The sequence below is a fragment of the Ciconia boyciana genome, chromosome 8, assembly GCF_034638445.1.
Source record: "Ciconia boyciana chromosome 8, ASM3463844v1, whole genome shotgun sequence".
In the NCBI taxonomy this organism is placed as follows: domain Eukaryota; kingdom Metazoa; phylum Chordata; class Aves; order Ciconiiformes; family Ciconiidae; genus Ciconia; species Ciconia boyciana.
The window spans coordinates 17575927-17601474 of record NC_132941.1 but is presented as its reverse complement, the minus strand read 5'-3'; the positions used below and the strand labels follow the sequence as shown (position 1 = coordinate 17601474).

At 39.3% G+C, this 25548-nt stretch overlaps 2 protein-coding genes across 4 annotated transcripts; both read left to right on the top strand.

Moving 5' to 3' along the window:
- Nucleotides 1-1630: 1630 nt before the first annotated feature.
- Nucleotides 1631-17953, top strand: TARS3 (threonyl-tRNA synthetase 3). 2 transcript variants are annotated; one of them, XM_072870308.1, is made up of 19 exons: nt 1631-2009; nt 2655-2747; nt 3532-3722; nt 4287-4410; nt 5547-5668; nt 6488-6605; nt 7236-7300; nt 8000-8078; nt 9314-9460; nt 10934-11032; nt 11367-11533; nt 12081-12243; nt 13163-13300; nt 13749-13826; nt 13926-14026; nt 15191-15295; nt 16113-16185; nt 16916-17030; nt 17155-17953. In XM_072870308.1, the coding sequence occupies exons 1-19, from the start codon at nt 1728-1730 to the stop codon at nt 17301-17303; spliced, it is 2409 nt and encodes an 802-aa protein (XP_072726409.1). In that variant the 5' UTR covers nt 1631-1727; the 3' UTR covers nt 17304-17953. The 2 variants fall into 2 exon arrangements, with proteins under 2 accessions (XP_072726409.1, XP_072726410.1); XM_072870309.1 differs by lacking the exon at nt 2655-2747.
- A 977-nt stretch (nt 17954-18930) lies between these two features.
- Nucleotides 18931-25502, top strand: TM2D3 (TM2 domain containing 3). 2 transcript variants are annotated; one of them, XM_072870311.1, is made up of 6 exons: nt 18931-19383; nt 20546-20641; nt 21505-21662; nt 22244-22418; nt 23030-23105; nt 24359-25502. In XM_072870311.1, the coding sequence occupies exons 1-6, from the start codon at nt 19296-19298 to the stop codon at nt 24522-24524; spliced, it is 759 nt and encodes a 252-aa protein (XP_072726412.1). In that variant the 5' UTR covers nt 18931-19295; the 3' UTR covers nt 24525-25502. The 2 variants fall into 2 exon arrangements, with proteins under 2 accessions (XP_072726412.1, XP_072726411.1); XM_072870310.1 differs by having other exon boundaries at nt 18938-19383; nt 20543-20641.
- The last annotated feature ends 46 nt before the right edge of the window (nt 25503-25548 follow it).

Below are 25548 nucleotides of genomic sequence, written 5' to 3'. Positions count from 1 at the left end.
GGGCTGGCTTCCTGGTTTGACTTTGCCACACCACCATGGACCTGCCTGGTAACCACGGTGTCTGGCCCCAGTTACCATCATGCGACCTGACCTGTGGATTGCTTTCCTGGCTTGATCTCAGATGTGCCTCATCGCCATGAACTTTTCTGGCAGTCTGGACTCCTGGTTGGTCCTGACTGCCACCCCCAGGCTTGCCTGCCTTGTTTGAGTACCCTGAGACTGGGCCCTGGCAAGCAAGCCCCTGTCCTGCCAGCCTTGCTTATGGCATTGGGCTCCCTGTCCTGTCGGATGCAGCTGGCCCTTGTGGCTCCCTTGCACGCATAATTGCTTGGCTCAACAACAGGATGTTAAAACTACTTCTTTTAAAGTGTGTGCAATGGATCTTAGAGAAGGGCAAGAAAAATGCCCTCTTTGAAACAGTGTTCTTGTAATCTTATTGCCCTATGGGAAACTATGAAAAAAGGTGAACCTGATTATGTGGACCTGCAGAAGTGGAGGTGTAAGTGACCAGATTGTACCAGGAGGTGCAGAAGTGGTAGGGAAGGATGGCTTGGGCTGGAGTGAGATCTTTTATAGGGGTGGGAAGGCATGCGTTGCGTGAAATATTGCTTATGTGACAGTGTTTTGGGTTTCAATTCCTCTGCTCAGCTTGCTTTTGCCACTTTTTATTCATCTTTTCCATGTTCCTCTCTTGCCTGCAGACCTCAGCTCCCATTGTAATGCCTGGATCCACGCTGGTTTTGGAGAAAGTGTGGCTGTAGGCAACTCTCACATGTGGATGTGTTTAACGGATGGTGATCAGAGAGAAAGGACAATAAACCAGCCATACTTGGGTGTTAGGGCTGACAAGACCTGAGAGCTGGGCCTCAGCAGTCTGTAGGGTGGAGCACCTAAAGTCTATGCTGATGAACAGGCCACATGCAAGTGGGTGCCATCCATATTTTCCATACTCTGACAATGTCTCTGTCTTTCTAAAGCACCTGGTTATTATCCTTTTTTGTTTGTATAATCCTTTGAAGGACCAAGACATTGGTGATGTTACATGTAGGTCCTTTGAAAGCATCTGTTTACTTAAATGGTATTGTTTAAGTGTTGCTTTTCTGTGTTTTTAATAGCAAATGAGCTCCACAGATGCTGAATTGGATACTTGGGAACAAAAGCAAACTCATGTGTTTTTTCCCCTCCGTATTACAAACTACTTGTGCCTGTCATGCTCTCCACAAAATGGCATGATCAGGATTTTGAGAATTAGTGATGCGATTCTTCACTGCAGCCCCAGTTTATTCAGCTTCTTGTTTATGAGGGTTGCAGAGAAAAGCTTTTCAAAGAACATTTTTAGGTAAATTGAAGCGGGGCTCAGACACAAGTTGTGGATATTGACGCTTCCCAATTGCTCATCGGCCTCGGAGCAAGATGGGCGGGTATGTTTATTTATTTATATTTATGTATATTAACACCACAGCAGTGAGGGCTACAAATAGGTATTCACCCACTTAGAAGAACGAATAACGACAACAGGAACTCCTCCGCAAGGGCCCTGAAGTCCCCCCGTGCCTGGGCGGGGTCACCGCTGCAGCGACCGGCCTCAGCGCCTCCGCCGGAGGGGGCAGCACTGGACTCGGCGCGTCCGAGCTGGGCCGGAGAGCTACCGGGGAGGCGGAGCGGGCCGGGGTGGCGGCGCGTCCCGCCGCAGGAGGGCGGAGGCAGCCCGCTACCGCCGGCGGAAGATGGCGGCCGCGGCCGCCGAGGTGGCGGCGCTGCGGTTGTCGCGGCAGGAGCAGGAGCTGCGCCGGCTGACGGCGGAGGTCGGCCGACTGAAGGAGCAGGAGGCGCCGTGCTGCGCCGGGAGCTGCAGCCCCGAGCTGCAGCGGCTGAGGGCCGAGAACGAGAAGCTGCGCTACCGCCTCCTGCACCTGCGCCGCAGCCTGGCGGCCGAGCTGGGCAGGGCAGTGCCGGCGCAGCAGCGGCCGCCGGGCCCCGCGCTGGCGGAGCCCCCAGCCGGCGGCGAGGTAGCGCCCGGGGCCGGGACATCCCCGGCGCCCTCCTCGGTGCGGGTGGGGGAGGGCGGCGGGCCGCGCCGGGCCTGGCGGGGGCGAGCGCCCGCATCGCTCTGGGGTGGGGCAGGCCTCTGCGGCGAGGGAAGGGGGCGGGAGGGACTCACGGGGGCGAAACGCCTGGCCCAGCCAGCGGGGGTGGGCAGTGGGCTCGGGGATCAAGACTGTCTCGGTCTCTCTCCGCACTCCTCATGTGCCCGGAGCACTGAGCAGTGCTTCTCCCCATAGTTCCTGCCTTTTCGCAAAGGTGGAATAAGTTTATCAGACCACCGAAAGCTGTTTTTGTTGCTCACTAGGCCGTTTTGGTTTCCCAGGGTCTCGCTAGGGAGATTTTGCTGGTGATGGTTGCAGTAGTAAAATTGGGGAGATTGTGTCGAGCAGATTTTGCTTGGTGAGCAGTTTTGCTGTGTCTGCTGAACATCAAAAGGACTCAGTTTAGATGTGTCATGAGGTCTTTCCTCTGTACTAAGGACATATCTCACTTGATTGTAATTGCCTTTTTAGCCCAATATTGCGCTGATTTGGTTTGTTTTGTTTCAGTGATTGCTGGGAAAGGTCTTAAAAGCATAGGGGTATACTTCATATTATCACTGTTTTTAGAAAGTCTCCAGTGCAAGTCCAACTGTTGTGGTGACTCAAAATAAGGAGGAAAAGAAAAAAGAAAATGAAACCGCGAACCGACATCGGAATGATGTAAGCGGTTATTTTATACCACATAATAATAGAAGAAGGAATATTGTTTGGCTAGGTTCAGAAAAGGTGCTGAAATCTGAAATACTTTGCTGTATTTTGAAATGCCAGGTTTTGGGAAGAAGGCTTGCTATAGCATGCATGTAGAAAAAATCATTATCTAAGAGCTTCATATTGTGTGTAATTAGTAGGGTTACTTACACAGTCTTAGATCTGTACTTTTTATGTAACAGAAGAATTTGGGCTATTGGGAAATAAGGGTCAGGATACTGTTCCTAAAGAGAGTGATGGTTCATGAATAGTTGAACAGCGTGCATGATGACTGAAAGAGGATGTTGGCAGCACTAGCTGTATTTCAATAGATATTAATAATTCACCTTATGCTGAACTAAAGGAAACTTCCCATGAACTATCTTATTTGAATCTGATGCTTTGAATGGTATGTCAGGAGTGAGAGCTTGTTGGAGTGAAATCCAAACTAGGATGTCAGCCAGATACGAATTCTGGGGCAGGAACATCGGCTGCTTTCTGAGGTTAAACTCACAAAGCCATTTAGGCCCAGATTGATGAAGGTGCATTGGAAAGCCACTATAAAATAGTCAGCAAGTTGCGTGGGACTATCCTGTGTATGATTATTTACAAATGCTTTACTGCATATTAGTAAAAATTGTAGTACAGTGAAATCTGGTCTCGGTTGTAACCTCTAGGGATGCATGAACACTGTAAATCCTTTTATTCTATTTCTCTCACAAATATGTATGTGTATGATTTAATTTATTTGTTACAGCTACAGTGTGAGCCAAGCTTCATAGAAGACAGACTGAAGCTTTACGAAGCACTGAAAAAAGAACATGATGCTTTGCTAGCTTACAGAGCAGCCAACCAGAGCAAACCTATCAAAATTATTCTGACAGATGGAAAGATGGCTGAAGGGGAATCTTGGAAAACCACGCCATATCAATTAGCTGTAGGAATTAGGTAACCTGCAGATTGAAGAGTTGCACTTTTGGAGTGATAAATCTGTTACTATCATTTGTCTCTTAACTTGTTGCATAAAATATATGTCACGCTCAGTGGATGGCGACTCTCTTAAGTTGGTTTATTTGGAAAGCATAATTGAAACTTCAGCTTAATGCAGAAGAAATAGCTGGGTGAAGTTACAGTTCTGAGTGATGCTTGAGGTTCTGTAATGGGATCATAATGCTTGCTTCCAATTAAAAAATATAACAATTAGTGAGACTGCTAGGAATTAATAGAGACATCTGAAGTTTTGTGAGCTACCAGATAACAGTAGAAACTGTTGTTAGAAGCAGTCTTTCCTCCAGATCCCCAGCACTGAAAACTGTTGAATGAAACTTTTAAGACCTTAAGGTTGTATACCTTAAAAGTAGAAAAGTGTTTACGAAGACCACAGAAACAAGAATTAAAGGTCTGTAGGTGCTATGAGATGTGGGTGGGGTCTCATGGGGTTTAGAAACCTAAGCACTTTAACAAATCTGAACCTAAATATTTTGGTCTGTTGCCATCATTTGTGTTTTTTAGTCAAGTGTTGGCTTCAAATGCAGTCATAGCCAAAGTGAATGGGGAATTGTGGGACTTGGATCGTCCACTGGAGGGAGATTGTACTCTGGAGCTGCTTATGTTTGATAATGAAGAAGCAAAAGCTGTGAGTGGTTTCTGCTTGATTAAAGGAACTAATGACATGAAATTGATTGCAGCATTATGCTTTCAAAATCTTGAATTAAAAAAAAAGTCCCCAAAACTGTTCAAGTAATGTATTTGTCATGATTCGACGAAGAAGATTAGATACTAAGTATCTGTAACCTGTAGGTGAAAAAAATCTTGGCATTCTTTTCTTCCCTTCTCTTTTACATAAACAGGTTATTTCTCAAATGAAATTGTATAGAATGTCTTGATTTGTATGCTAACTTGAAATAGTTTGTTTTCTAAGACGTGTTATATGATTTGACTCAGTGCATTTGAAGATCAGGCACTGAAAGCAACAGTGAGGCTGTCTTACAGTTTTCTAAAAATCGTCCAATATCAGATTTGAGTCATAAATAAAATCTACACCTCCTTGTACTGGCACTGTTTATTAGAAACTTAAGTAGGCATATCTTGGTCAATTAAGCTATGAATATACTTTGCGACACACCCAGGATTTTTTTTTAATGGGATTCAGTCTTAAGCATATGTTTTATCTTTATGCACTAGAATTAGACTTCATTTTGTCAAAGAATTATTCATGTGATAAACCTTGTTTGAGGCATTTCAGGAGCCTGTAAAGGCCTTATCTTGTAGCAGTGGCTATAAAGTGGTCTGAATTAATAGGGACTTAGAACAGAAGAGCGGTATTGATCTACTGGGTTGTTGACTCCCCTCTTCTGATGTTTCGGGTAATGTGGTTTACAGTCCTATTAACAAATGCATTGTATGTGAACAGTGGTAACTTAATTGGCTACGTTGCTTTAGATGCGGTTAGTATTGCATAGACTTTTAACTGACCAGAAACTAACTTACAAATGAACAAGGTACAATAAGTACTAAGGTGACAGAATCGTGCAGAGGTATAATCATCTTTCAGACTGAAATAAGATGGGAATTTATTGCTGCATCTGCCATTATATTAATCATTTAGCGTACTTCAAAATGAGAACAGAAAATTGTTGTACTTCTCTCAGAATTTAAACAACATTGATTCCAGTGTATTTCTCATCTGCAGATATACCTCTGTTTTGTTTTTTCTTTTTAGTTACACAATGCCAATGACCCCATGAGTTGCTCACCTGACTTTATTTGCAGGTTTATTGGCATTCAAGTGCTCATATTCTTGGAGAGGCCATGGAAGGTTATTTTGGGGGCTGCTTATGCTATGGACCACCAATTGAGAATGGATTTTATTATGACATGTACATTGAAGATAGGTAAAATTTCAGTTTCTGAGAACTTTAATACTCTGTATCGGAGCTCAGTACTAGAAATATTTTTGCTCAGTCATGTTTCTGCATGTTAAAAGTAAAATCATGTGTATCTAGTATGGTTTAAAACTGACAGGTTAGTCTTCATAGTATAGGCCTGTGTATACATATATATTGAGTGTGTGTGTTTGTTTTAATACAAGAGCAGTGTTCAGACACCTGCTCCTTAAGACTTGCAGTTGTTGAATGTTCTGTGAAAAAATGTAGAATGTTTGGGTAAAACTTTCTGAAGTTCCTGGGAGGTACAGGAGACAGTTTCTTTGAAGAATCATGGGAGCTTGGTTTCAAAGTGCCATAGTCGCTTGTAGAAATGGCACGTATGCATGTAACTCGTATAGGTGTTTACTACTTTTCTAATCCTTGTGCACAGCTTTACAATTCTGTTTTTTCCTTGTTTATCTGTCTGTAGTCAGGGAGAATACCAAATCTGCATCAGCTGATAAACTAGCTCTTGCAGCTGGGTTGAGACTTTTTTTTTTTTTCCTTAAATCATATATACTTTGAGCTACAGACCTTCCAGACATTTAAACATGTCAAAGACTGTTCGAGGAGTGATTGCAGTGGGTTTGTTCAGGGTGATGCCATTTGCGTTTCTGAGTTTCGTGTCTGAAACTACAGCCGATTGTAAGAAACTAAGAAAATACTGTGACAAATCACAACATGTCCTGTGTTTTTCAAATTATAGCACTAGAAAGTGGTCACTTAAAAAATGGGGATATCAAAATAATTAATTCATATTTCTTCTGCCTATGTCTATTTGTTTAGAGGTGTATCTAGTACTGAATTCCCACTACTAGAGAACCGCTGTAAAAATATCATAAAAGAGAAGCAGTCTTTTGAAAGGCTGGAAGTCAAAAAGGAGATCCTGTTAGACATGTTTAAGGTAAATCTTTGGAGTAGCTGTGATTCTGGTACAATGATCTTTTAAAATGTAACTTTTATAAAATACTGCATGTGACTGACTCATCAGAATAGTACCTGTCTAGTAAAACAAAGTAAAAGACTAGCATCCTTTTCCCCCTCTTCATATCCCTCTCAAGCGTTCAGGATGTTTTCAGGCAATAATAAAAACAATTTCTTATTACACAAAAACACCTCAAGCTCAATGAGATGACAAAGAAATTAGTACATAAAAGGCATACATTCATTCTGGCTCACTTGCAGAGACAAGTCAAAAAAGACTTTGTCGTGTAGTTTTTTGTTTCATACAGTGAATATTACTAGTCTCACTGTACTGTGTTTTAATTGCCCTTCAAAAGTGCTTTGAGGTGTTCAGGTGGTAATTGCTATGCTTAACACACCCTCAGGGAAATTAAGATATTTTTGTCTCTTTCCCCTCTTGTTTTATAACTCTTCTGAAAGGATGTTGAACTTTTGCATACATATATGTGTTCATGTGACTTTTTATTTGTGTCTTTTACTGATGCATTTGCATTATTAATACATAATTTAAAAATAGAATTTTGTTAGCCATTTTATTGATGTTTCTGCCTTTTCATGTTTCCCCACACAGTATAACAAGTTTAAGTGTCGTATCCTTAATGAGAAGGTGAACACACCAACTACCACAATATACAGGTAAACAAAATTAAGTTAAAAGGTATTATATTTCCATGGTTAGGTATATTTCATTGAAATTGAGAGGATAAGAATTTTTTTTTTTTAGTCTAACTTCTGAATACTTGTGTGATTTGGACTTAAGTTTGCAACTAATATTGCTACTTATGTAAAATCAGACCTTTTCTTTCCCTGCTGGGACAGGTTAGGTCTCAATCTGTGGACAAATGGCAAATGCACTTTTCACTCATTCTGTCTGGTTTCAATCAACAGATTAAAATAAGTTACCACCCATGACATTGAGTTGCTGGATAATGGGTAAAGCTAACTCATAGCTCAGTGTGGGGTGAGGATCCTGCTCATTCAATTTCTGGGGATAAAACTAGTTGGTTGGAAAATGGCAAAAACATTTTTTTCTGTTTGATGTGCATAGTTTGAAACTTCCTGGCCAGCTTTAACAAAGTTTACATGTGGAACTATATGAATAGCTGAGTGTGTTACGATGCTCTTTATATTGGATCAAGTATTTACTGAGTTAATATTCTGCTTCAGGTAGAAGCAACAATTATATTTAAGATGCCCTGAATTTGCCGAGTGTTGCATATGTATACTTATTAATGTGTTTGAACATGTTAAGCATTAGCTTGTATGCCATTAGTGACCGTATTTAAAAATGTTGGAGTGTTTTGAAATAAACGCTTTTTTTCTTTTGGTGTATAGATGTGGTCCACTGATTGACCTCTGCAGGGGTCCACATGTGAGACACACTGGAAAAATTAAGGCCCTTAAAATATTTAAGGTAGGTTTAAATTAACTGTGCATTAAAACTTGACTGAACTATGGATCAATTGATTTATTTATGTATTTATTTCTGCTGAAGTGATTACACTAGGTTCCTTTGTATTGTTTTCTTTGCTTACTCTGAAAATAGTCCTTCATGTTTTTTCCCCACTCCCATCGTACAAGTAGAACTACAGAATTCCATTGTCCATCTGCTGTAAACTGCAAGGTTTGCTGATTCTTGACCATCACAATATAGTACATCAGTGAAAGTTAACAGCAGCTTTTTTTTATCAGAGTATTAGTGCAGTAACATGCATGCTTAGACTATAAAGAAGAGCACTGCAAAAATAAGCTAGTAGTGACTAGATTAGCTGTGGAACCAATTATACCATGCACAATAGAGAAGTGCGGTGCCTAAGCTAATGTGGCAGTAATGTGCTAGTATCTCCAACCAGCATTGCACTGTAGTACAAATGTGCTAGTTTGAGTCTGTACTAGCTGTCGCATCTGTGTGTGGTGTGTGTATGCGCTCTATTCTGCAGGAAATGAACATCCAAGATATTCATTGGGTCAGAAAATAGTATTTTGACCTTGTAAGATGGTATCTTTCAGGTACAGGAGGTAAAGTGGACACTGGCAGATCTGCAAGTGCTGCTGTTTAAAAATGGCATTGCTCACAGGAAAGCCAGAGACAGTGTTTGCAGATATCTCTGGTTATGATGTAGTTTAAGTTACTTGGAGATGCTAATTTTGGTAACGTTATTAGACTGACCTCATTGGAGCATTCATCATAGTTGCTTTTGCTGGCTTCCTAACTGAAGTTTATGGAACTCTTGAGTTCCAAGGATTAAGTGTTAGATTGTCAAAACCGCTAGGATTTAACTGTGAGGGTGAGTTAGTTTCATTTTATCTTCCGTGTTTCCCTACTGCATTGTGTTTTGAATGTAAACAAGTGCTGCTTTTTTAGAAGGTACAACGTGGGATAATATAACATGCCACGATGTGAGTTAAAACAAGGTACCTAAGTAGACTAGAAGTATGGCTTGACCAGTACTTTCACTTACGTGTTCTGTATTAGTATGCTGACTAAAAGGCAGTGCAAGTGTCTTTGTATTATAAACAAATGCTGGATGACTGCATATAATTATTTTCCTAAGGAAAAAAATAATAACATTTGAATGCATAAGTGTTTATTCCTCCATTCCCTGAGATTATATAATATTATCTTAAAGTATGGGTTTTGTGCATCAGAATTCCTCTACGTATTGGGAAGGAAAATCTGACATGGAAACTCTGCAGAGAATATATGGAATATCCTTTCCTGATAACAAAATGATGAAGGAATGGGAAAAATTCCAGGAAGAAGCCAGAAACAGGGACCATAGGAAAATTGGAAAGGTATACTATTTTGTGGTCTACTTCTCATTTATGCTTCTGTAATATAATTCATTCTCTTTTGTTGTTTTCTTCCATTTTTTGACAGTTTGAATGGGAGCCAGTTCTACGAATTCCTTGGTGTCAGTTGTACTTTAAAATTTTAATTCTACAAATGCAGCTTGTCACTTTCATACAAATGTTAAACTAATGTTGGGAAGAAGTAATGGGGTAGTCCCTCGGTTTAGAGAAGTGTATCTTAAACCTTTTTATGTAGGGTCTTTTCAGATCCTACCTAAAACACTACATTTTTCATAGAAGAGAAAAATTATTGAAAATTGTTTAAATAATATGGTTTGGTCATTCTTTATTATAGGCATAAATAAGGTAATATTAAGTGTATGTATGTGCAGTACTTCAGCTGTTGTAGAGGAACGTATGAACAATATTCACAACAATTTAAATGAAGAGATTTAATCTATTGAGTATAAGTCAGAAGACATTAGATTGACAGAGACGAGGATGGTGACCTAATATTGGTCACGTTGGCGTGCAGTCTCCTAATTGTTGTCACCTGTGCTATAGTTTTGTAGAGAAGGTGGAGTTACAGGGAGAGTATTTGAGAGAAGGTAAGAAGTAGCTTTCTGGATGTTTAAAGGCATAATGGGCAGTACAGGCGAAAGCAGGGAGGCATTTATTTGAAAAACTCCTGTGTAAGTGAAGGTCAGCATAATTGGCCAAGAGGATGCAGGCATGAACCTCTTGCTACTTACTGGCAGATGTGAAAGAAGAGACTGTGGAGGGCCTTCATAAGCAAAGGTAAACAGCTGAGGGTAACTCAAAAGAGGAAGAGCCACTGAGGAATTTACAGAAAATGGTGACAAAGGGAAGAAGTAGAAAAATTATCTTTACAGAAGTGTTCATGCTTATTTCTATTAACTCATTAAGACTTGAATATTTGTATAGTATTTGTTTGATGATTACTTCTATGCCTTTTCAAAAACAAATTATCTAGTATCAATCAAACAACTTATCTAGCATCTATGTATCTAATATCTATGATACTGAAGAGGCTAAGGTTCTCCAAAGATGTATCAGAGCCATGCTGCTGAGCTTCTGTTTTTGAGACAGAATTCTGATAAAGAATGACCAGCTCACAGGCTTCAGCCATCAACCCTCAGATCTGATGGGTATATGCTTATTTGCTTTGGTTACTAAAGGTAAGATTGGTTAAGGCCTCAGGATTTTGAGAAAATGTGTATTTACATAGTCACAGAGTCAAATGGAATTCCAGTGTTGTTATGAACTTCTAAGAGTAAGAACTACAGATAAATTAACTACTGTTGCTGAGAACTTGTAGACTTCTGGAAATTACCTTCTTGCTGTAATATTGCATTTTTGTGAACAGAGTCTCAACATGGGTGAAGTTGTCATTTTCTGCAGTTCTGCAGTTACATCTGAAGTGGTGTTACAGCATTCTGTTTTTCATTTACCTAGGAGCAAGAACTCTTCTTCTTTCATGATTTGAGTCCTGGAAGCTGCTTTTTCCTTCCCAGAGGTGCCTTTCTTTATAACACACTTGTGGATTTCATACGAGTGAGTATATACTACTGTAATTACTAACAAGCTTAATATCAGTTGTTGATCTTAAGTGATAGGCCATTCATAGCACGAGCTATCGTCAGAAAGAGAAACATCTGTGTATGTAAACATACACCAGATTTTCACTATGATTATACAGATCTAATCTTTTTGAAAATAGCGCAGAATAAAGCATTGACAGGTCCTTTTTCCAGTTGTGCAAAACCTACATGTGCAGTAGTCCTTTAGTCTCCCAGTAAATTGTAATCGTAAGAACACAGTTAAAAAGAATCAGGCTTTTGCTTGTCAAAAGCTCTATCACCTTTTAAATGTTGAATTTGTTTTGTAGGGGGAATATCACAGGCGTAATTTTAGTGAAGTTGTATCTCCAAACATCTTCAACAGTAAACTCTGGGAAGCTTCAGGACACTGGCGGCACTACAGTGAAAATATGTTCTCTTTTGAGATCGAGAAGGAAACTTTTGCCCTTAAACCGATGAATTGTCCAGGACACTGGTTTGTACTCTCAACTGAAAAACTTCTTATTGTACTGTATTTATCCTTTGTGGGACTGAGGGGAAATAAATGGAGTATTAATACATGTTATCATGTATGTTTACAATAGACTACTAAGCAACTAGTGTGTCCAGAGAGCTCCCCTGACAATGTCCCAAAGCAGACCAAATACAATTCTTGTAGGAGGATCTTTCTAGTAAGTCTGCACTAAGTGAGCTAGGTTTGTGCATGCTAATGCTAGTCTGTACCACTAGTAAATACAAATTATGTTGGATAGAGATAGGCATCAGATGTGGCTTACCAAAAGAAGGTACAGATGAACCAGTCTTGATTGTTGCTCTCACAGTGTTTTTTCTAGGTGGTCTTTAGCAATTTGTTCTGAGTGCTGTGCTTTTTCTGTTTGCCTGCCTTTTAGGATGCAGGCAACCTGCATGAATAAATACTTAAAAATGTGATTACTGTCTCTACTGACCTTGCTTTAGTTTCTGTGTTGTCTTAAATCTTCTATAAGAAGGATAAAAGGAAGGTTCTTTCATGTTCCTTCCAGCTTGATGTTTGCCCATCGTCCACGATCCTGGAGGGAAATGCCTCTTAGACTTGCAGATTTTGGAGTTCTTCACCGAAATGAACTCTCTGGGACTTTAAGTGGCTTGACTCGTGTAAGGCGCTTCCAACAAGATGATGCTCACATCTTTTGCACAGTAGAACAGGTAAAAAAAAACAACCCCAAAAAAACACCACCCCCCCCACCAGTCAATCGAAAAAAAGAACCCCTTCCCCAGTGCAAACCAACACTAAACACGAAAAAAATCCCCAAAGTATTTAAACTCTAGCTTCTTCCGTTGTGTTGCTTTGTAGCATAATGCTTCTTTTAATGGTTTTTTTGATAGGTTTAGGTGCTTCCTTCTTAGTCATCTGATATTCTGTATTTCTTAACCTTCTGCAATATTGCTTAAGTCAATAGCCTGTTGAACTTAGCTTCTCTGTTACAAGTTTCTCAAATTTGTGTTATTTATTTTGTGTTAATAATGTTAATATTTTGTGTTAAAAAATTTGTATTATTTATTTTTCTACTTGAAATTTTAAAAATGCTTATATCAAAAGAAGAAAACAGTGTTATTGGAGGGACATTACTGATTGTGAATTATGTAATAAGATTTTCTGTATAGAATTTTTCCCTTTAGAAAGATACACTGAGCAACTAAATCCCAAAAGGTAAAATCTTTTGCATCTCCCATCTCCCCCTGCAAAGAAAAAAGCTGTTGACCACATTTTGTTTTCCATAGTAATGCTGAATAACTACTTTATTTTGTCAGTAATGCCATAGATTTTAGTGGAGCTATGTGAATAAATGCATGTACTCTTGTCAAGTGTGACTCATGCAATTTGGCTCCAGAAGCCCAGGCTTAACAAGAACATTACTTTTTTTTGCCAGGCTTGGAAGCCATACCACCTCTGTTCTCTCTTTACCCATTACCTAGATTTGGGTTTGTAGGATGTAATTTTCATGTGATTTTTAATTTTTTATTTATTTAATGGACTCATATTCTGATTATGAGGAATTCAGTAAATCCGATTTACATTTTTATGTAAGTAAATTTTAACTAATATATTTTGTTTATATTTAAGATTGAAGAAGAAATTAAGGGCTGTCTTGATTTCTTGAAGTCAGTGTACGCTGTCTTTGGTTTTACCTTTCAATTACATCTTTCTACAAGACCAGAAAATTATCTAGGAGAGTTAGAGATCTGGGATCACGCAGAAAAGGTAATTCATTTAAAAGCAAACAAACAAAACCCTTAATAGTTGTTTTCGCAGAGGTGGATATTTAGCTAAGCGCTTTCATGTTGAATAGTGAAATTAGTGTAATTGCTTAAATCAGATGCTAAATATTGTCCTTAGTGGAAATGCTTGTTGAAAAATGTCACATTAACCTTGAAGTTTCTGTATAAAATGCGAACTTTCTGATTCTCACTTAGCCCCTTATCTTGAACTGATTTGATTTTTATTAATCTTTTTTTCCAATTAATCACAACATTTGTACAAGGAACTACTCTTATTTCAAGATTATTTATCATAAATGACTAAATGCTTGAACAATAGGAGTTATGCTGCCTGTTGACTCCCTTTGTATTTCAAAGGCAAATGCTTTGACTTACAGTAATGAAAGGCCCTGCTATACCTTTTTTAATTATTCTCTCATTTTTATGATTAGCAACTTCAAAACAGCTTGAATAACTTTGGAGAGCAATGGAATTTGAATCCAGGAGATGGAGCATTTTATGGTCCTAAGGTTAGTGAATCAGCATTTTATTACAACTGTGGGATGGACAAGAATACAGGTACAATGCAGGCAAACTATATTTAGTAACCATGTTATTTTGCTTCACAGATTGATATTAAAATCAAAGATGCTATTGGCAGGTACCATCAATGTGCTACTATCCAACTTGACTTCCAACTACCCATTCGATTTAATCTTACTTATGTTGGGTGAGTGGTTAAGCTAAATATCTTCCTCTTTTAAATGAAATAATTAAAAAATTGGTTACTTTCATTATCTGGAATTCCCATTAAACTGAGATGTATTAATGCTCTGTTGCTCACTTAACAAATGATTAGCCTGTATATCAGTAGCCTGGTTAGGAGGGGAAACATCCCTGGTGAGTAGAGGACTGAGTCATGAACTTGAAAATATTTCGTCAATGTAATGATAGCTCACTTTAATTGTAAATGCTGCTGATTGCAGGAGAATTGCATGATCTCTCTTGTCTGCCAGTTCTGAAGACAACTGATCATATATAATGCTAAAGAAAACTCAGTTGAGTCAGTTTTCACTTTCAGCCTAGTCACTGTGTCTCCTTTGAAGACCTTGTATACAAATTGAGACATATCTTAAGGAGCTAGTAGGTTTGTAATGAGTACTTCATTATTTTTATCAAATAAAGTTAGTTAACTTTGAATATAAACCAAATGTGAACAGTTTTTAATGAAAATCTCACTTTGGCTTCCAGCTAGGAAGAGGGATATTTATCCGCTGAGTGAATTAATCTTAGTACCATGTTGACTTGAACACACATTTGCTGGGTTGTTTTTCTTGCTGTGTTTGTTTTTGCATGTTATAAAGAGTTTGATGGGGAAGATAGAGTAAGAATCTTTGTTACTTTTTGGTCCTGCTGCATGTTCTACAGTAGATGTCATAGCTCTTTGGTAGGTGATAATGCTGTTACGAACAGCAGCTGGCTTCTTTTTAATCACAGGATTGTAATTTAAGGCAAGAAATGAACAGTAAGGGCAGGTAAGATCCTGTGCAACAAAACAGAAGCAAGACATAGTGGAAAAGAAAGAGCGAGGAAGAACATAAAATATTAAAATGCACAGAAATGAAGCTCAGTCACGTGTCTTTTCAAACTTAGGAGTTTGTGCCTATGCCACTAGCTACAGGCATGATTATTTTAAGTCACTATGATTATTCAGTATTCTTTTAAAAGCCCAGGTGACTTCAAGTACATTTTCAATAAAAGCAGTAGATTTTGCCTAAGTATACATAACTGAATTTTGTCTTTCCATAAAAAGTAGAATCAAAAATATTAGTAGGATTACCTGTGTGGGAGCTAAGAGAATTTTTTTTTTTAAACTTTACTTATTCTTTTTCAGTAAGGATGGCGATGATAAGAAAAGGCCAGTGATTATTCACAGAGCTATTTTGGGATCTGTGGAGAGAATGATAGCTATTCTAGCAGAAAATTATGGAGGAAAATGGTATGTGGCACAAATGCAGTTGTTAAGAAATGTTTAACAACGTAGGAAATGCAGATCCTCCCTAATGTCCCATATATTATAATGTGAAATAATATTCCTAGAATTTCCTCAAAATTAGTAGGTAAGATTACAAGAAAAGTCTAATTTTATGGTCTGAGTTGTATGATACCCTTTTATTAATAGTTCATTATTGGAAATTCAATTTCATGAGACCAGGAAAAATTATACAATAAAGCAGAAATAAGAATTATAATTGAATGTATATGTGCTGCATTATTCTTGTTCCTTTTTTTCTTAAAAATCATGCTTTTGTACTGCGAAGATGTTAGACATGTAAAACAATTATTTATACAGACATGAGTTAGTCCTAATTTGTGAAATATTTTTTTAACTGGTACGATGTATTGTTTCATCTTTAATGAAGAAGTATCTTCAGAGTTTATTCATGTATTTAAAGTATTAAGGAAGAGTTAATTCTTGCTTTCAGCCACCTATCTGTCTGACTGTCCACGTTTCACTATAAAGTTATACATAAATGTGGAAATTATGTGAAAAAATAAAATTCTGTTTAAAATTGTGAAGTCAGCTAGGAAGCGAACAGAAGATCAAAGTTCTGCATATGTAATTTTACTGGAATCAATCTGTTTGCTATTTTCTGTGAACTTGAAAAGAGGAAGATAACATATTATCCAACATCCTTAGCTAACATAAATATTTTTATAACGTAAATAAATAATTATTGGGGAACATGACTATGGATATGAATGCAAATGTAAAATACCCATTTATTTCATATGTTTCTTGTCCTGCTTGCCAGGCCATTCTGGCTTTCTCCACGGCAGGTCATGGTTGTGCCTGTGGGACCTACTTCTGAAGAGTATGCCCAGCAGGTGAGAGTTGGGCCTTCCTTTTTATAGTAGCAAGCAATTTTAATAGCTCCTCAAGTACTTGTCCTAGAACAAAGAATGAATGCTTTAATAATTTTGGAGACCTGTTTGGAGGGGAGGGGTAAATTTTTCCACATAGGCTAAAATTTGTATAAGCCTGAGAAAGGGATGTGTAACTTTAAGTGTTTTGGGTTCTGTTATTTTTGTACCTACTTTAGTAATTATTAAGGGAAAAAACATTCTGGATGACAAACTTTACATACTACCTAATGCTTCATTACAGACTTATCTACTTAAAATAGGAGCAGAGCTGGCTTCTTCCATTTCCCAGCATGTTTACTCTTGACTACATGACATTTGACCATGGTTGTTTTTATCCCTCTCCCCTTTTAATGCAAGCATAAGTGGGTTTGTTCCTTCTCTTTCTCCTTTCTCAGACTGAGGAAACATTTTTGACATTCAGCAGCGTAGCTGTCTGAGGAGATCAGCAAATATTTGATATGGATGTTACCTTGCTTTGTCTTCCAACTGGAGTCCTGCTAAGCCCTTAAGTGTGCATGCAGGTTTCTTCAGATAACTTCATTGACTTCTGTACAGCTATTTAAAAGAGCAAAATTATGCACGTACATGAGTTAATTATTGGAAGAGATCAAGGATTACAGCATGTACAAATTTATGTTGTAGAACATATACTGTAATATTAAGTGAGAGGTTTTTTGGGTTTTTTTTTTAGGTTTGCAGCAAATTTTTTGAAGCAGGATTTATGTCAGATGTGGATCTAGATCAAAGTTGCACATTAAACAAGAAAATCAGAAATGCACAGCTGGCCCAGTATAACTTTATCTTAGGTAATTACAGTATCTTATGTTTCTGAATACTATTTAAGTTTTAATGTTGGGGATAGAGTTTGTCTAGACTTCCTTTTTGTAATGTAGGTAGTCAGTTTAACATTGTTTGTGATATGTGTTGCAGTGGTTGGAGAAAAGGAGAAAGCAAATAATGCTGTCAACGTGCGAACGAGAGACAACAAAGTTCATGGAGAGATTTCAGTATCTTCTGCTGTTGAGAAACTCAAGAAATTTAAGAGTTCACATATTCCAAATGCAGAAGAATTATTCTGATGTTGCTGTTAGGAAAAAGAGTTCTTAGCTGTCCATGTCAAATGGTGTTTCTTTCCTCCTGTACAGCAATAATGCTCATCTGAGAGAATTTTCAGTTAATGGATACACAAAATAAGCAAATGTAGCAATGTTGGTGCTCCAGGAATAGCATGAGAGGACAGATGCAACTGCCAACTCCTTTGACAATCCCATGGGATTCCAGTCTGTGCAAGTTGCAGAATGCTTATTTTAAAAGCCCTACACCTCTGCTAAAATATGTTGAGTTTGCTGTGGAAATAAATCAGGGCTGCACAAAGTCAAGGAACAGGAGGCTGGGAGGTGTACTGGCTGCTGCTGCAATTGCTGAGCTACCTCAGTCACGTAGCAGTTGCATAACTGATGTGACCTGGAATCCAAGGCTTGGCAGTTGGTAGGTGCATCAGGAGCATTTCGGTTTAGTTTTTTCCTAACTCTAGATTATATAATTATCCGGGGGGGGGGGGGGGGGGCATGGGCAATAGCTTGATTCTTTCTGAATTTATCTTCGCAGGCTACAAATACATTGGTGTCTTTGTTGGAAATCTCAGTGAAACGAGGCACTGATTGAGTTGGTGTGGTAATTGGTTGCTGTAAAGGTGATTGCCAAGAATGAAGTTGAATTACTCACCAGATCTGTGTGTGGAAAGTGTTTTATTTTTTCCTGTGTTTGTTGAGTTGGCTTTTTTCTAAAACAGGCAAACCTTTGAAAAAAGTTTCTGTGTGTAAGTTATTGCTGCCTTTGCTTGGGATACTGAGAACACTGAAAAGGTGCGGATGACAATTTTCATTTTAAAACACAGCATGTTGGAATTTAAATTGGCCATATTTATCTGACTTGTTTATGCTTATAAATGGTTTTAAAGTTACTGTTGCAGGCAATTGAATCAGATTTTTTTGAGATGAATTTTTACCACGATTTTTCTTTTTACTTTTATATGCTGGTTTTTAGTTACAAGGCTTAGGTAGCGTTTGATGTTACTCAATTGTCTAAGCTATACAACTGTAGTTGTTGTGATTTAAATATCACTGAAATGAAGCAGAAAATATTATTTAGTGCATAAATGTTATACAAAGCTAGTGTTTTCCTTCTGCCTGACACTTGTAGACTTGTGTTCAATAGGCCTATTTTTGCTTTTGTGTTGCTTTGGTTTTGTGTGTACGTTTTTACCAACTGATTATCCTCCACTTTTAAAAGAAAAAAGAAAAAAATTGAAGGAACAACTGCTGGGAAAGCTTTCTATTCCACTGTACAGAATTAACATGGGGTGCAGAGGGTGATTTTTATGTATATTTATTAGTAGTAATATTTTATGTATAAAAATATCATCTTTTTATGGACTATAGCCTACCTGATACATATGTGATGCATTCAGACTGCAGAATTAAAACTTTGGTGTTTTTTTTACAGTTAATTTCTAGGTTTTGCAAATATAAGACTAACTTTTTTAGCATACATGTATCTATGCTGCCGCCATTTGAGTTTTCAGATAACCTGCAGCAATGAGAGAGGTCACTGAAGGACATAAATGAACAAAAATAATATAAATTAAAATTGTCTACAGGGAGAAATACGTAGAGAGGAGGACAGGCAGGCACAGGGTAGAGGCAGGAAAGCAGTAAGGCAGCCTGAGGAGCTGAACAACACCGTGATGAATGACGTTTCAAAAGACGTAGTAAGGTACTAAACCAGCAGCTGCCTGTTGTTTCCTTAGTGCCCGTGCAGCATTGCTGGGGAGCGCCAAGCGCGAAATGCGGTAACACGCTGACTGAACTCCCTCTTTTCCCACGGTAGCGGCAGTCGGCCCGCGGCTGGGAGCCCCTCCCGTCCTGAGGTCCGTCCCTCCCGTCCTGAGGTCGGTCCCGCCTTCGGGCTGCGGAGGGGCCGGGCCCCGCGCGGGGCTGCGGCTCAGCGGCGGCGCCGCGTCCCCCGCCCCTCGCCGGGAGCGGCGAAGCCGGCAGGCGGCAGCAGGGAAAATGGCGGCGCTGGCGGGGCTGCGCGCCCTGCGGAGGCTCTGCAGCCTCGCGCTCTTCGTGTCCCAGCTCTACGTCCTCTCCGGCCGAGGTGAGCGGGGCCGCCGCCGCTTTGCCCGGGCTCCCCGAGGCCGAGACGGCGGGTGGGGTGGGAGAAGGGGGGCAGGGCAGGGGAGGGGAGGGGAGGGAGCCGCCGCCTGCCCGCGGGCCCGTGGACGGCTCGGGCGGGCCGGGCGCTCCGAGCCCCTGGGTCGGCGGGGGGGGGGGGGCCCGGCGGCGCCGCAGCGCCTCGCCTGCGGGTGGGGGCTGTTCTCCCGAGTGTCTCCAGCCGATCCCCGGGGCGGGGGCTGAACGCGCCCCTCGCGGGTCCGGCTTCTGAGCGGCCGAGCTGGGGAGGTGACGGTGACCTCGGCTTGTTGAAGATGCGTTGGCACTTCCCTGTGACTGGGCGGGGCGGGGGAACCAGGTGCTTCGGGCATGGCTGGCTTTCATTGTGCGCTGCAGGGCTGGTACTTCCTGCTGAGATGCTCGGTGTGAGGACGAAAGACAGGCTAGGCCCCGCTCACCGGCGGTCTGCTCCGCTAGGCTTCCACAGCGTCTTCCGTGCTTACTCCTTATCCTGCATTGCGCGTGATCCAAAATGTAACTGGCGAGGTCCTGGGGCTTCTCGGCACCGTCTGGGTCGGTGGATCTGACAAACCTATGTTTATGCTTCCGCCTGGGCACGGCCCAGTCGTGCCGTGCGTGTGCTGCCTTATGGGCTCAGGGCACAGATCTGCGCGCCGCTGAGCTCCGCGCAGCCCCGAGTCCTTGGAATCGTGGGATTCGCAGAGACAAACATGAAGTGCATGCACGAATACAGCCATGGTTGCCAGCCAGTTCTTCTATTCTAGCTTTCTGTCAAAGAAGTAGCTGCATCGCTTGACTAAATGGTTTTGTTCAGTAGCAAGTACAGTGTAAAATCTGCTTTCTGAGCAGTGTTTTTTAATTCTCAAGAATCAAAAAATAAGACTGAATTGAAATGAATGTGGTTTCTTGCCTAAAAGGAATGGTTCAATTTTAATGCTCATTTTAATGTTCAATGTAAGCATCCTATTATTTATAGAATAGGAAAACAGATTTTTGTAATTTTTTTTATTCTCATTACACTTTCCACTTGTAATTTCATATCAGTGTGCTGAAATCAAACTGTGTCTGAAGACTAATTTTATTCGAGAAATACCACTTTCTCCCTGTCTTTTTTCTTGTAGTAGGATCTTTGATGACCACAAAGCATTCACAACCACAGTCTACATTTGCAAAAAGTCTAACTTCAACAAGTACAAATACTCCCTATTTTAAAGCAGCAGGTACAATATTATGTTGTTTCTTTTGTTTTTCTCCTGTGGGCCTTTTTCTTTGGTGTCTTGAGTTTAATAGTAAAGTTCTTGAATTATGTCTTTAGAAACCTATACATGCTTTCACAGTGGTAAAAGACATTATAGTATAACATGTCATGAGTTACTCTTCAATGACCTTAACAACTACTTTGGATTATATAAATTAGAGACGTGGTTCATGTAAGATCTTACAGCTAGAAAATGACTAGTTAAACTGCCATTGTGGTTCATGTGTTTTACACCCTGTCAGGATGGAGGAAGTTCTTGAAAGACTCCAGCATTCTGCAAGAACTTGTTCCTGTTCCCTCTCCAACAGATATACAGGGTTTTTAGCTAAGGGATGTGTCAGGATTGGCTGAAACACTGTTCTCGCTAGTAATTTAAGAGGTGGTTCTGAACACATGCAAACAGCAAATGGCTGAGCTAGCTGTAAACGATTAGACCTGAACTAAAAGTAGGTTACATGTGTCAACCTGCTTCCATACCTAAACTGATTACTTCCGCTGAGAAATACTGGCTGAGGAGGCACTAATCCGTGCTAAGCTCTGTTCTGGTGCTGTACTGAATTGTGGTGCTGTGCTGTCCTGTACAGAACTTCTGTGAGACCCTTGCAGGGTACCCTGCTGTGTTGTGTGGCTTGCTTGACTAACGCAGTGGTTCCCACAACACAAACTTGTAATGCTGTTCACTGTAATAAGGAAAGCCCTTTATACAGTGTCAATGCGTGTGTGCGTATATATATGTATAAAAGAAAACGTGTATATATATACTTTAGTCTATATAGCTTTTTAAAATTCATTTTCTTAATTTTATTCACGTATTTCGCCTTTCAGAAAGTACAGAAATTCCATCTTATGTGACTAAATGTCCTAGCAACGGGCTTTGCAGTAGATTGCCACCAGACTGTATGACATGTAACACAAACTATTCCTGTATATATGGGAAGCCGGCCACTTTTGATTGCAAAGTCAAGCCACATGTTCATTGTGTTGTAAGTAAGCTGTTACTTTTAAACCCAAATTTAAGTACTTTTAATTAAACTGTGGCATCTTGTCATAAAATATAAAAAATTGATTTCCAGGTTCTTACATAGGCAGGTTTGCAGATCTGTGATACAGTAAGTCATTCAATGGTAGACTGTTGCTGAAGAGGCAGACCTACCCTTCTCTGTTTGCCTTTCTTGCATTGGATCTTTTTGTTATGCAGCCATGCAGTTGAGTTAAATCAATTTGTTGACCAATCAAAATTGAAACGTTTTGAGAGTGGGGAGGCTAAATATCTGTCAGAGCCACAAACTGATCTTACAGGTGAGACTGAATGAATCTTCCTTTTGGCAGTAGCCTTAGATTGGAGGAAACAGTAATGGTAAACTGCGCTTTACTAACTCTGTCAGTTTTCTAATGTTGATTTTTCTATTTTACTTGACCACATAGAGGCACAGAGGTAGCAAAGAGAGTGATTGTTATTTTGCCCAAAATGTCTATCCGTGAAATGTAATTTGATACTGCACACTGTGAATCTTTTTTTTTTTTTAATTATTACTAGTGAAGTGATAATGCTGTCCTTTTACAGGATCAGAATAACTACGAGCAGGAGAACTTTACAATTAACATGACATGCCAGTTTTGCTGGCAGCTTGCAACAACTGATTATGTATGTACCAATTCTACAAACTGCATGACGGTTTCTTGTCCGCGACAACGATATAATGCCACTTGTACCGTACGGGATCATATTCATTGTCTAGGTAAGGTGAGCTAAAACAGATTCTGTAAAGAAGCTTTTTTTTCTAAAGAATTTCTTAACATTTTTTGTAGTGGGTCAATCCAATGATTGTTTATGTCCATTGCAGTAACAGCCTGCACCTTGATTAATCTACTGAAATTTTTTATAGTTACATTTTAATTTTGAAGCATAACAGTGACATCTAACTGTAAACATTGGCTTTTAATACTGTTGTATACCTTCACATGAGAGAAAATAGTTCTGTTTTATTTTTGTCAACTTCTACGAATTAAACTAAATTGGACACCACTAGTAGAATCAATATCAAATGTCTCAGTGGGATAATTAAAAAAATTCACACTGTTTTCACCCGACTAGTTTAATTTTCCCCCTATTTGTTCAGTGACCTTGCATGTTGTCTGATGTGGGACAAAGATGGATGGAACAGAGGACTGTGGAGTACGTATGAGCTTTTGTGCGGATAGTGTCTGTTTCAGTTAGTGTCAACCCTTTTAGACTCTTGTTAGAGAAATGCAGTATCTTCTTGCTTGTTATTTTTTTGCTTGTTATTTTTTTACTTGTTACGTGGTCTTTGTTTGCTACATTAAAGTTTGAATGTTTTCTAATGTTTAGGTAATCGTGTCTTTCCTAAGATGCTCTATTGCAACTGGACTGGAGGTTATAAGTGGTCTACTGCCTTGGCACTAAGGTACACGAGAAATATTGGATAATGTCAAGCTAAAATAGATAGTAGTATTAGAAATAGGTTGATTGTCTATAAAATCTTCAGTTTGTGTGTTTTTCTGCTTGGTATTTTTACTGGTGTACTGAGTAACCAATATTTCATATAGTCTAGCTTAGAATTTGGATGTATAGGATGCCCAGAGACTTCATATGCAACGATACTAGCTGTCTTTAGTAAATAGAGCTTGAGAGAAAACGTTTACCCTATTTTTGCATTGAATGTACTTTCTTCAGAATAAATGCCAATGATTCTTAGGCTTCACAAAGTGATGCATTTTCTGAGTAGAGAGGACATGCTTGCTTTTATTCTGTATGGTGTCAAATGAGGTACAAATGCTCAAAAAAATCTGCAGATTTATATTTTTTTCTCCCAGTTTTTAATATGTTTTAATTAGGGCTGAAAATTGTCCAAATTACTTCTTGGCATCTGAAATTACTGCAGCTGTTTCTGAATTTGATAGCTGTCACTGACTGGCTGTAGTTGGTATACATTTATTACGGCTTCCTTCCCAAATGTCACAGCTAGAAATGCCTTAAGACAAAGTTTCTTGTGTTTTAAATTGTTAGGGAAGAGACCAGTGTAGCAGTATTGAAAGAAACTATTTAGGTTATTTTTGGAATATTAAGCCATTAGAGCACCACAGTAGCAATTTGAAAGTAACCAAAGTTCTTTTGGTGGCAAGGCCTTTTCTATTAAATTTTAATATTTCAAAAGTGGTTAGTATGATAAATGAGGTAGTAAGACTCTCTATTCCTGGAGCCAAAGGTACAATAAGACTCTGATTAAGGCGGTGATCAAACACACTCTCTGCCACCAGCTGGAGAAACTTACTGCATGGGGCTGAATACAGCCTTTGGGTCTGGTTCATTAGCTTGTTTGTTGGGGTTTTTTTAGCTTCTGCTAGCTTAGAAAAGTCAAGATACTCTCAAATTTGAAAAGTCAAATTTGAGAGTTTGGGGTTTTATTGCTTGTCGTGAATGAAAAACTGTCAAGTCTCTGGATAATATGAATTAGCTAAGAAACAGTGATATTTAATCAAAAGCTTTCTCATTTAATAACCCAGTCAGCTCTTTTTGTACAAAAAAATGTATAGTTTCTTGAGTGATGTAGAGCAAAACTGTTATCAGCTTGTAGGTATGTCAGAAGGAAGTGTGTATGGATACCCAAACTGAGTTCATCTGAAATAATAATAATGAGTCATGTTTCTTTTCTTACAGCATCACACTTGGTGGATTTGGTGCTGATCGTTTCTATTTGGGCCAGTGGCGGGAAGGTCTGGGAAAACTCTTCAGCTTTGGTGGTCTTGGAATATGGACACTAATTGACGTGCTCCTAATAGGTGTTGGCTATGTGGGACCTGCAGATGGTTCCCTTTATATTTAAATGTGGGTGCAATGTGTTTCAGAGAGGAGTAACTGCTTGGAAAGGTCTCTAAGTAAAAGAATGTAGAGATTGGAGCCTTTAAGTAGAATGAAGAACAACTGTTCTTTATATGTGCATACATTTTACTGTACAGTATCTGTACTTAGTTTGCCTTTAACTAAGGTAAAATAAAAGAGTGGATCACTGAGTAAGTTGAAATTCATTTTCTTTCTTCTATGGACGTGCTATTTTTCTATGAAAAAAGTTGAACAGCTAACCAAATTCTGCACTGTGCTTGAACATGGATGATCTGTCAAGCACCAAGAGAGATGCAAACTAACTTGAATATTGAGTTGTTTACTTCATATTTGTGTGCTTGAATTTAACTTTAAAGCTAACTTCCCTACGTATGTCAGTAATATATTATTTTTTTCGTATTTGTGGGAGGATAATTTGTTTGCCTGAATTACTCTAGCAGTATGTAGACCACCATGTTTTATGATGTTAATCACATTCATCTCTGGTTTGGGATATAGCAAGAGCCAACATTTGCTTAGTGACTTGTAGACTTAAAATTGTGGGGTTTTTAGAATTAGATTGCAGTGACTCTAAAAGCTAAATATGAAATAATTGAAATAGAATTTAGGATTGTTCCAGAATGTCTGTTTTGGTTGGTTTGACCTGCATATCAGTGAAAGGTACAACTCATATTCTTGTGCTGGCAAGCTTGCCATGTTAATGTAAAAAAAGGGTTGGCAAAATAATCGATGCGTTTATCCACTTACGACTTTGTAACAAGATGATGTAGCAAACTGTAGTGCCATTACAGAGGAATAACTTAGTTTAGTTCACTTAAATACTCGAAGGTGGCTGCCTACCTCTCGGCCAGGCGACCACTGGCCGTGCCCTCCCCCTTGCGCTGGACTTGAACTGTCGCTTGTGTAGTACTAAGGTGCGGTAAATCTGAAAATCGCATCACTTGAATAAACTTGAAGCTTTATGGAATTAAATATTAATAGCGTTTTTTATGACCTCGCCTTCGCTC